Source organism: Mirounga angustirostris, unplaced genomic scaffold (genome assembly GCF_029215605.1).
Source record: "Mirounga angustirostris isolate CCGP_5_RB_7025 unplaced genomic scaffold, mMirAng1.0.hap1 SCAF_13, whole genome shotgun sequence".
In the NCBI taxonomy this organism is placed as follows: domain Eukaryota; kingdom Metazoa; phylum Chordata; class Mammalia; order Carnivora; family Phocidae; genus Mirounga; species Mirounga angustirostris.
In genome coordinates this window covers 27,563,787-27,575,936 of record NW_026991721.1, presented here as the reverse complement: position 1 = coordinate 27,575,936, position 12,150 = coordinate 27,563,787, and the positions used below count along the sequence as shown (strand labels likewise).

Below are 12,150 nucleotides of genomic sequence, written 5' to 3'. Positions count from 1 at the left end.
AAAACACCACAACCTTCATTTAAAAAATCGTATGTATACATGCTGTGTTCTGTTAGAAAACAAAAAACAATAACATAGTCCTAACATCATGAAATAGTAAATGGCTAAGATCTTCCCTTAAGTTTTCATGTTTACCAAAGTTCTTTGATTTTTTAAAAAGATTTGAAATTCAAATAGTTTCTTACTCTAAGTTTCTTATTCTAAAGTTAGTTGTAACTGCTTTCATCTCAAATTTGTTTGGGGGTAGAAAGGGAAGATTTCTAAGTTTTGTCTTCATTCAAAATCAGTTTCGATTCTTATTATTTTCTCAGCAAAAGTACATGACAAATGACGAGCATGTTGTATTTTTCTTCAGAGTTCTCTAACCCTGTAATTCTTAATGCCACAGAAGCAAAGTAAACATTTTGAAATAAAAACTTCAGGTAAATTAAAATCACAATATACCCACCTAATCAAATATATGAAAATAATGGGAGTATCAGTTTCTTGGTTTGATTTTTGCTTTTGCCAACATTTTCTTCTATCCATAAATTCTTAGGTTAACAGTTTATGATAACAATCTTGATATGAAAATATATACACAAAATGGTTTTATAAGTCCATTTCATTTTGATTTTATTACAAAATATTGATTAAATATCAAAAGTATGCATTTTGATTTTAAACAAATATCTGGTAAACAGATATTCTATAGTCCTAGCCTGATTCTCCTTCAAGTATTTTTTTCTGAGTTTAATATTATCCACATTAAAGTGTATCTCATGTTTTCCGCAAGTGTAATTAGCAACATTCTACTCAGGTGTTTTCAAAGAAAAAATAAACAAAACAAAAACAGAAACAAAACCCTAGAGATGTGTTACATTTTAATGTCTGAAATAGTCAATTGAATCATTATAAATTCTGCTCAAAGGAAAAAGCTTCAGCAGTCGGTTAAAAGAACAGAGAACAGCTTTGATTACCTCAGTTGACCCACTGGAGCACTGACAGGTCTGTTTCTCTTGGATGCTGATAAAAAACAAGAATTGTTTTTACTGTTTGATTTGTAGCTATATGGGTCTGATATTTCATCATGGCTATGATCTGATGCTGTTTGATGTGTGGAGCAATCTTGAAGTCCTGACCCTTCTGATACTGCCGCTGAATGCAAAAGTCTGTTGGGGCCAAACTGCAAATAATCTTCAGTAGTTTTAATAACTGCTTTTGCCTGGGATGACATAAACTCTCTGAAAGAAACAATCCATGGAAGAATACAGTGAATTGATTTGTAATTACTTATTAACAACTACCCCATAACTGGTTGTGTGCTATGTGCTAGACAAAATACTACACACTGGCCAGTATTGTATTTAATCCTTATAACATCCCTGGGAAGTGGGTACTATTTGTATCCCCATTTTACAGATTTAAGAAGTTGTGGTTCAGAGAGACAATTAACTTGCCAAAGTTCACATAATCAGTAAGCTGACAGGGTGAGAAACTGAACCTAAGCCTGTACTAAAATAAAGCCCACATTCATAACCAGTAAATTGAATTGCTTTACTCTATTAAAGAAGAAAGCTTGTGTAATGCTTGAAACAATGCAAGTAAAATTTTTAAATTCTTAGATTCATTTATTAAAAACTAGCACTCTGCTCAGTATTAGGAAATATAAAAGCTAAAGATATGTGGCTTCTATCCTCAAGAAACTTGCAAACTATCCCCTAATAAAGACAGAATATATGTTAAGTAAGCCACTTAGAACTATGGGTATGTATTAACTATAAATGCAAAACAAATTCCTTGAAAGCAAACTTACATTGTCTGGAATAAAGTTGATAAAGGCTTCATAGCAGGCTGGGATTAGGGTGACCAACTCATCCTGGTTTGCTCAGGTCTGCCTAGGCTTTGGCAATCAAAGTCACACACCCCAGGAACTCCCTCAGTCCCTCAGTCCCTCAGTCTCAGACAAATTGGGTTGGTTGATCACCCTACCTGGTAGTTAAGCTGGAGGAGTAGCATTTAGATGAACTATGATGTTTGAACAGGGGACCATATGACCTGTGACAATATGTAAATCTATGTAAATACCAACTTAGGAAGATGGAATATATAGAGAATTTGCTGGTATGATAAAATGAAACAAGCTTTAACATATTTAAGAATATTGAGCTGTGTGATGATTAGGCATAGAGGTTAGTAAGCTTCCATGTATTATTTCAGTATTCCATGTATTTGTATTTTTATACAAACCAAATGTGCTTCTGTCCAATTTGCTAGTTCCTCAGTAGTTCTTATACATAATGTAATATAACCCCACCCACCCGTGCAATTATAAAACAGCATATGCTTAATGTGGAAAGCTTGGCACAGACAGCCTCTCCTCCAGTTTTTTCTAACCCACCAATGTCATTACAGTCACAATTATTTCTCCTGGCCTGTCCTCTCTATGTTCACAAATGTGTAAAATGGTTGATTACTTCCTCTGAAAGAATGGAAGGCAGTCACGTGCCACGGGGAAAATTGGTGTGGGTGTGTGGATGAGAGTTGACACAGTGCATCAATAAACCTAAAACACTGGGATCCAAGCAGTTGTATTTGTTGTTATCACATGTTTTCTATCCAAGTCTGTCCTGAATTGACCATAGCTCTATGGTCTTCCCTCTGCTCTGAGGATCTACCCAGGCTCAGAACTTTGGTAAACAGCCTTTTGAATTTTCGCTGGACTTGAACTCTGGCAGAGGCGAGACCTCCCTTCAGACCACCTGAGGTACCTCAGATTTTAACAACAAGGATGGTGGCGGCAGGTGGCAGCGGTCAGGTCTCAGTGGCAGCGTTTCTGCAGCACCAGCTGTGGAACTGCAAATGGTCACCAGGCTTTTCAACTTAGGGGAAGAGCCGCAAACAGGCAGGAGGAGAGATCTGCGGATCTCAGACAGTTCCCAGTGCCCATAAAGAGTCACTTGGAGGGGCGCCAGGGTGGCTCAGTCGTTAAGCGTCTGCCTTCGGCTCAGGTCATGATCCCAGGGTCCTGGGATTGAGCCCCACGTCGGGCTCCCTGCTCAGCAGGAAGCATGCTTCTCCCTCTCTCACTCCCCCTCCTTGTGTTCCCTCTCTCGCTGTGTCTCTTTCTGTCAAATAAATAAATAAAATATTAAAAAATAAAATAATAAAAAAGTCACTTGGAAAGCAAATTCTCATATAAAGAAAGAAAAGGAATTCTCTACATAATGCAGATTGGGTGTCTTTTTAAGATTTTATTTATTTATTTTTAAAAACTTTTTAAAGATTTTATTTATTTGAGAGAGAGAGAGAGGGAGCATGAGTGGGGGGAGGGGCAGAGAGAGAAGCAGACTGACCCTAAGATCATGAGCTGAAGGCAGACACTTAACCGCTTAACCCACCGAGCCACCCAGGTGCCCCGATTTTATTTTTTTTGAAGTAATCTCTACACCCAGTGTGGGGCTTGAACTCGTAGCCCTGAGATCAAGAGTCACATGCTCTTCTGACTGAGCCAGCCAGGTGCCCTGTGTCTTTCTTTTTTAATGAACACATTTTGTTTATTGTCAAATATTTTTATAAATATCCTCATGATTTTATATGATAATCCATTTTCACACCACCAGAAAGTGAAAGGTTTTATTTTTTCCAAATTTCAAAGTTTCAGCTGTATTGATGAGAGGGCAAAAGGCAAGCTGAGGGCAAAACTGGAGCTGACACCCGACAAGCCCCACTCCCCTTAGGGTGGGATATGTGTAACATTCCTCAGGCACTGTAAGAACAAAGATAGGGAGAAACAAATTGTCAACTGATAATGATCGCAGTCATGCAGGACAGAAAACTCCACTATTGTTTGTATCTGTCTTAATGATTAACAAGAAAAACACAATCTTAATAACAGCCAGACCTCCAAGAACCTATAGACTCAATGTCCTGGAGCCCTACCATCACCTTCACTTCCATGGGATAGAAAACCCTATATAATCAGTCACTTCTCACAATCACAGTGCAGCCCTTTCTACCCACGGGTCCTGTCCCAGTGTGCTAATAAAAACATCTTTTTGTACCATAAAATGCCTCAAGAATTCTTTCTTGACCATTTTGCTCGATGACCCTGCATCATGTGTCACACTTTTAATTCAGTATCTTGCCTTTTTTACCTAAATACTGTTTTATAACCATTTTTCAGGTTGCTATACGATCTTTACAGATTTTACTAGAATGTAAATTTTATCAAGTAATTTTACTTATATCTTGCCTTCCTCAATCTAGTCATGTAAAAGTTATTTACTGTTTTCGTCTGCTGGCATATCTTCCCCCTGTCTTCTGGTAAGAGCATTGGAATCCTTTAGGGAAACTCGCATCCTTCTCCCTCCCAACTCCACATGATTCTGGTAGAGTTAGGACAATAAATTATATGAGATTTACCTGGTAAATGGTTAAAAGAATTAAACTAAATTATATGATTTTACCATATTTATTTATTATTGGTTTTTCTCTAGTAATTTATATCAAAAAGGGGGAGAAAAGGTAGTTTTTCATGTGAAAATGTCGCTTTTGGCCCACCATCTGTAGTCTTCAGTTTTGATTTGTTTTATCAATGCTGATGACAGGTTTGCACTAGTTCTTACACACTATTAAACTCTTCTTTCTTTTAACAGTTGATGTGTTGCCTAGTCTTTGGGTGTGAGAAGATAATCACAGAACTGTTTGGCAAAGCTAACTTGTCCTACAAAGGGAATTAAACCCATACACGGTTTGTTAAATTAATGCTGGAAATGAGGTTGTTAGGACCATTCAGCTCAAACACACTTGGGTTTCAGGTGACTGAGCTTGTTACTAGTATACACAGAAACTTAAAAAAGAAAATAAAACCACTCCAGCAGGGCACAAAGAGAAGGCCATTAACTGCTCTTCAGAATATACTAGTGACTTAAAAACAACTCCCGTAGTAGTGATTATTATTGTAATAGCATTGTCTGGGAACAGATGGTAGCTATACTTGGGGTGAGCATAACATAATATATAAACTTATCCAATTACTATGTTGTACACCTGAAACTAACATAACATTATGTGTTAACTACACTCAACTTAAAAAACTAAAAAACAAGGACCGCTGTCTGGCTCAGTGATTCTTGATCCCTAGGTCATGAATTCAAACCCCATGTTGGGCATCAAGGTTACTTAAAAAAAAAAAAAAATTACAAAACAACAACAAAAACCACAACTCTAGTAGAGTGCCACATTTTTTGACTCCACAACCTCTTCTATCCTTCTATGCCTAACTGCTTCCTCTTCTTACATCATTATTGCCTAACCTACCTCTGTTCTTCTCAGTCCTCATGGGTTCTGCTAATTCCTCTATGTATCTCCCCATTTCTATACCACACTACTTTCTGATGACTCTCTATGACTTACATTCAATGCCCCCAAAAGTTTAACTGCATCACTACCCAGTTTAGGACACCCTGTTGGATAGAATTCTTAAGCTAGGCAATCTCATAAGCCACTGGCAAGCCTGTGGATGGGAAAGTACCCGTCAGTGGCCCAAAAACTATGGACAGGAGAGCAGGATAATAAGATGAAGAGGGCTTCGAGTAAGATGGACTCTCAGATGCATGCCAAAAGAGGAAAACATACTTGGCAGGGGAATTGCATGGCCTGTCTCCTATACCAAGATAAGCAGAGACACTGCATCGTGTGACTGGAGAGGTGGGCAAAGGAGGTAGCTCTACACTAGGAGCAGTGAACCAGCAGCGCTCTTTAGCTAATAGAACTCTAACGTGTAGACTGTATTTAAGTCACCACAATTGTAGTCTCTTTATTTGTCTTTCTTTCTCTTATTCTCCTCACCTTTTTTCTTTGAAAGATCCTTTTGCCTCCTCTGCAAAAATTTCTTAGAAATCCCATGACATTCAGATTTATTAAAGTGAACTTCCTTCCACCTCCAGATTTATATATATCTTCACATAGCTATCTTCCCCCCAAAGTCTTCGTCTTCTGAGAATTGTACTCTACATTCACATAGCTATCTCATTCACCAAGAAGTTTTTGTCTTTTAATTGAGAATTTGGCCTATAATCTTACAATTTGTTTTCTATTTTTCCTATGTATTCTATGTTCCTTTTCATTCCTTTCTTGTTTTCTCTCAGATTAAATAACATCTTCTTTATTATTTCATTTTCATTTCTATTAGGTTGAATGTCCTACATTGTTTAACCTTACTTTTTATGGAAACACTAGCTATTACAATATGAATCTTAATCTTGTTAAAGATTAATTTAAATTACTAATTAATTACTTTCTGGACAAGGCAAGAACCTTAGAACACATCATACCCATTTATTGCTGCTTCCTTGGGCTGGTGGTCTATATTTTCTTATTCCATTTTTCCATGGGTAGGTATATCTATCTTTCATGTCTCCAGATTTTATGCAGGGAACTCAGCTCCAAAATTCTGCTTGCCTGGACTTGAGGCTTTACATCCTGACCTCCCTGTGCTTCTTATAAATAATAATTACATAAAATTTACATTAGAATTCATTTTATTTTATTTTATTTAAGATTTTATTTATTTATTTGACAGAGAGATAGAGCCAGAGAGCACAAGCAGAGGGAATGGCAGAGGGAGAGGGAGAAGCAGGCTCTGCATTAAGCAGGGAGCCTGATGTGGGACTTGATTCCAGGACCCTGGGATCATGACCTGAGCCGAAGGCAGACGCTTAACCATCTGAGCCACCCAGGTGCCCTATAATTTATTTTAAAATCTAGATTTTGTTACAACTGTTTTTTATAAAATTTGATAAGCTGAATGGCAGTTTTATTGGACTTTGTTTTTCCCAAATGATACTGAATTTAGTTTAATACTAAGGTCACTTTTATTTATTGGCTTATCTTTATTCTCTATGGATTGGTGTAGGAATACCATGTGGATTCCTAAACCAATGTTTTAGGAAACTATCCTTTATCATAAAAAATAACCTCACTTTGTCCTCACTTACTGTTGAAGCTATCTACCACATTCTGGAACCTGAGCTAATTTTATAACACAGATTTTCTTTTTAACACTTCTGTCAGTCTTATTATCTTGTCCTGGAAGTCTATGATGTGTCTCTACTATAAATCTTTTATTATATCTGTAAAAGATCCACATATATACAGATCTCAAATTGTTCCTTCTTTGGTAAGATTTCTATGCTACCCTTGTTTTTTTTTTTTAAGATTTTATTTATTGATTTGACACAGAGAGAGCACAAGCAGGGGGGAGCTGCAGGCAGAGGGAGAAGGAGAAGCATCATGGATCATGACCAGAGCCAGAGGGCAGACAATTAACCGACTGAGCCACCCAGGTGCCCTTCTATGCTGCCCTTGTATATAGAAATGCATTTCCTTCCTGTGCATTCACATTTGCCCTGGTAGATTTGATAGCTGGAATCACTATACTTCATTGATTATGTCCTCCATCTAAAATGCTAGGCCTCAATTTCTGTCAAATATTCTAATTCATCACTGTATTATTTACTCTTTTACCACTGATAAAAAGCATTTTTTTTTCCCCAGCCTAAAACCTAAATTATACTATATTAGGTTGGTACAAGAATATCAATCACACTACTTCAAAAATATAACTTCTTAAAAAATATCTGTTATCTATCTATCTATCTATCTATCTATCATCATCTATCTATCTCTATTAGTTTCCTATTGTTGGGCAACAAATTACCACAAACTTAGTGGTTTACAACAATACCTATTTATTATTACATGGTTTCCCTGGGTCAAGAGTCTGGGGAAAACTTAGCAGGACCCTCTGCTCAGGATCTCATAAAACTGAAATCAAGATGTCAGTGGGGCTACAGTCTCATCTGATGCTCACAGTCTTTTTTCCAAGGTCATTCACGTTTTGCCAGAATTTAGTTCCTTATAGCTGTAGAATTCATAGTGACTATCATCTTCCTTGAGGCCAACAGAAACTCATCTTTTTGATTTTTCTGTTTCTGACCTCTAAATTTTCATTTAAGAGTTGATCTGATTCAACTAGGATAATTTCCCATTTAACTCAAAGACAATTAATTACATACTTTAACTACAACTGCAAAAATCTCTTGTACCTTATCATGTGACCTCATTATGGGAGTGACATCCTATCATATTCACAATCCTACCCACACTCAACAGGAGGGAATTACACCAGCCATATACACCAGGAAGTGGGAATCTTGGGGGCCATATTAAATTTCTGCCTACCATAATTATGCAGTTTTCATTATCCTTTTTTTATGCCAAATTTAGATTCTGATCTGAGGTAAATTTTCTGGAAAATTTAAATATAAGTACTTAAGATTGAGTTTTGTTATCATTCAGTACTGAGGATATGTAAAGAGTATGTCACAGATTTTGATGACAAATTCAAAGAGGAACTAAAAAAATGCTTTGAGAAATGGCATTTTTATTAGAATAAATTACTTCCTAAAGAGAGTATTTTAAAGGAGGAGATATTCACTTGGATGTAAAAGTTCTCATATGTTTCCTTTAAACAACATCAGCAACATTACTTCTGAGTTAGTTTATTTTCAGTTATTGGAAAACACTATTCAAGAACAAAAATTGTGATGAGATGTGTCTACATATATTAAACTATGTATAAATATATATATATATATTTTTTTTTTTTTTTAAAGATTTCACCCATTCATTTGACAGAGAGTGAGAGAGCACAGTAGGTAGAGTGCAGGCAGGGGGGAGAGGGAGAAGCAGACTCCCTGCCAAGCAGGGAGCCTGATGTGGGGCTCAATCCCAGGACCCCTGGATCACAACCCAAGCCAAAGGCAGACACTTAACCAACCGGGCCACTCAGGCACCCCAAACTATGTATATTTTTAAGGATTTTATGTGTGCTTAGATGAAGATGAAATAAAACATGTCAAAATTTAACCTTAAAGCAGTATGAATAAAAACTATCAGTTAATTAAAAACTATATACTTTAGGTAAATGAATTTTTTTTTAAAGATTTTATTTATTTATTTGAGAGATGGGTAGAGAGAGGTGGGGGAGGGAGTGGGGAGGGAGTCGGGAGGGGCTGAGGGAGAGGGAGAAGCAGATGCCCCACTGAGCAGGGGAGGCCAACATGGGGCTTGATCCCAGAAACCCAAGACCATAACCTGAGTTGAAGGCAGACACTTAACCAACTGAGCAACCCAGGTGCCCTGGTAAATGAATCTTTTAAACAATTTCTTTACATGATATAATGGATATGATAAGTCACAGAACTACAAAGCTCAAAGGTACATTAGTAGATTACGCTTTTATCCTTTTCTCAAACATGACTATACTCGTCTACATATCAGCTTTTTATCATAATCCAAAAGATTATCAAGGATAGATCCTATACATTGTAGAATTTGTAGCCCCCTTGATAGTCTAGACTACTGTTTAATTATGCTTTACTTTTTGTAATTTTTGTTAAATCTGATGTACAATTTTTACTTCACAAGTAACAACTAAATAAAGATCTGAGGTCCAAAAGTCTAAGAAAATATGCTCAGAAAGTAGTACAGAAAATTATAAGACTATGATAAGATTTAAGGGTATAACTCTAGTTTTGACAAGAACAATTTTTCTTCCCATTTCTCTGCTTTAATAGCATTAGTGGGTCTTAGTGGCTTTTTATAGAAATTTGAGGAAAACTAATAAAATCATACTTGTCAATCTCCTATTCAAGGAATTCTACTGGTTGGTCCTGCTCATTGCTCCTCTGTAATATCTTTCAGCTATAATTACACCACATTGCCTTCATTAGTTCTTACCAGTCATTTGCCAATGGGTTTCATTCAGCTGATCTATACCCATTACTGTACATCTTTCAATAAGCAGGTATTTAATAAATATTAATCTAAACTCAGTGGTTACATTTTCTAGAACTCCTTCCATAATAACAATAATTGTCTAGTGGAAGAGAGAAATGTTATACAAATAGTCACGCATATAAACTTACAATTATTAACTGTGATTAGTACTGTGAAGGAAAGCCCTGGCTACTATGAGGGAGAAATTCAGGGGTTAGCAGAATAGAGGAGGCCTCAACAAAGCTGCTCAAACTGACAAGACACATGAGAGGAGTTAAGCCTACTAAATCCTAATCATTCCTTATTTCTAAATCATCCCCCCAAGGTCCTATATGAACTAATGTACTAGTTTGCATATTGAAATGTTTGCTTTGTGATTTGCTATGTAATTTCACATGATTTTATATCTCACTCTGCAAGGGTAAGGTCTTTGTTTTGTATCTTTTATACTTCTACTAGAACTCAACCAGTAATTGATATGCAGGATTTATTCTTTGATAATTATGACATCATGCCAAAATGTGTCACAAAAATGTCACCGACAAACACAATTTTAGAAGTAAAATATAATAAAGCCAAAGCCAAGAGTTATGTCAGGTAATATTTATTCAACAGTTTTTCCATTGATTTTTTCTTTAAAGAAAAGCCTCAGTTATATTTGAGGATTCATCCTCTTTATATGCCCATAGTAGGTATCCCCTGATTAGCTCCAGTGGGTAAATCTCAGTGTCTAACACCAATGGTGGTAATTATATTTCCTTTTTCCCTTGCAGGTTAAGTAATCACCTTGTGATCCAAATTTGGCCAATGAGACATAAGGCCAAGTCGTCTGGGGAAAGGTTTTTTGCCCTAATAAAAAGAAATATAGGAGTGCCTGACTGGCTCAGTCAGTAGAGCATGCGACTCTTGATATGGGGGTTGTGAGTTAGAGCCCCATATTGGGTGTAGAGATTACTTTAAAAAATCTTTTAAAAAAAGAGAGAGAGATAAGTGATCAAATATCCATTTTCTTTAGTTGGACACTGTTGAGTGAACATGTAATGAGCCATCTTGCAAGTAGGAGGAGTCATACCCAAGAATCTAGCCAATATTCTGAGGATAGCAAAGGGAAGGAGCCAAAGAGCCAGGCTCCTTGAAAATACTGCTGAACCACTGAATTTAACCCTAGAATTGCCCTGCATCTGTTATGTAAGATAATGAATTCTTCCTCATTTTCTTCATTTTTAAAGTCATTTTCAGTTGAGTTTTCTGTTACTTTGTGCTAATAGTATCCTAACATACAATCAGTTCTTGAATCACACTTGCTTTACTTTTTGTTTTATTCAAAATCTTTACTAATTTTATAATGGGCTAAAGTATAAACTACTATGGTATTTTCTAAACATTTTACTTTTACTTAATCAGGAACATTTCACCAGAAACTTCAGCATAAGCATAAAAATGACAGAGTTTTTATTTCCCTGCTCTTTGAAACACAAAGGATGCTGGGTGAATTTAGATTTCTATGGAAGAAATCTGCATGTGGCTAATAATTCTATTCATAAGTGTGGCTACTTTGACAGATCATGGCTCAATAACAAACATGCAGGTCTAAGTCATCACACAGTTTAGATATGAATTCAACAGCAGAATAATGACAGTTGCCAAGGATTTGTACTTGCTGTCGCTTCATACCAGTGTTGGCTGTCAAAATGTCTCTTTTTCTTATACAGAAGCCATAGATTTTTTTATGGATAGCAATTACTTACAATATACAATGAAGTACATCAAATCTAACAACCACTCTTTAGCCCCTCATTACTTGGTAGTCTCTTTGTTAAATGTAGTCAACCATTTTCATCTAAATTATTTATTTATACTGTATATTTGACAAGCATATCTTTCTTGCTTTATATTCGTATGGCATTTAAACCTTCACGAAGAGTTATGTTTTTTTTTTTTAATATTGTCATTTGTAAAACTTATCTTTATCCTATTACCATTTTAATGGTAATTAAATGCTCTAATTGGAATAAATACAAATAAGAAAATGTAAACATAAGGGAAAATAACCCTAAGTACATTCAATAATAAATCACCAGCTTAAAATACTGAAATGCAACTGATAAAAGAAATAACCCCACCTATGTTTGGTGAATGTAACCTGCTATAAAATCTCTGGAGTACATAAAGCACAAAAATTTCATTAAACTTCATCAGAACCTTTTTCCAACTTGATGAAATGAATAACCTAAAGATATAAATAACTTTCTACAATTACTAGATAAAATGTGATTTAAACATCATAGAAAGTAAATAACAGAAGTGATAATAATAAAAGTGAAC

At 35.9% G+C, this 12,150-nt stretch overlaps 1 protein-coding gene across 1 annotated transcript in view; it reads right to left on the bottom strand.

Moving 5' to 3' along the window:
* The window catches only part of LOC123857272 (doublecortin domain-containing protein 1-like), a 98,861-nt gene that overhangs the window by 57,152 nt on the left and 29,559 nt on the right, over nucleotides 1–12,150 (bottom strand). Inside the window, exon 4 of the mRNA XM_045893981.3 lies at nucleotides 960–1,223. Within this exon, the coding sequence (XP_045749937.2) occupies nucleotides 960–1,223 (264 nt within the window). The remainder of the gene's footprint in view (nucleotides 1–959; nucleotides 1,224–12,150) is intronic.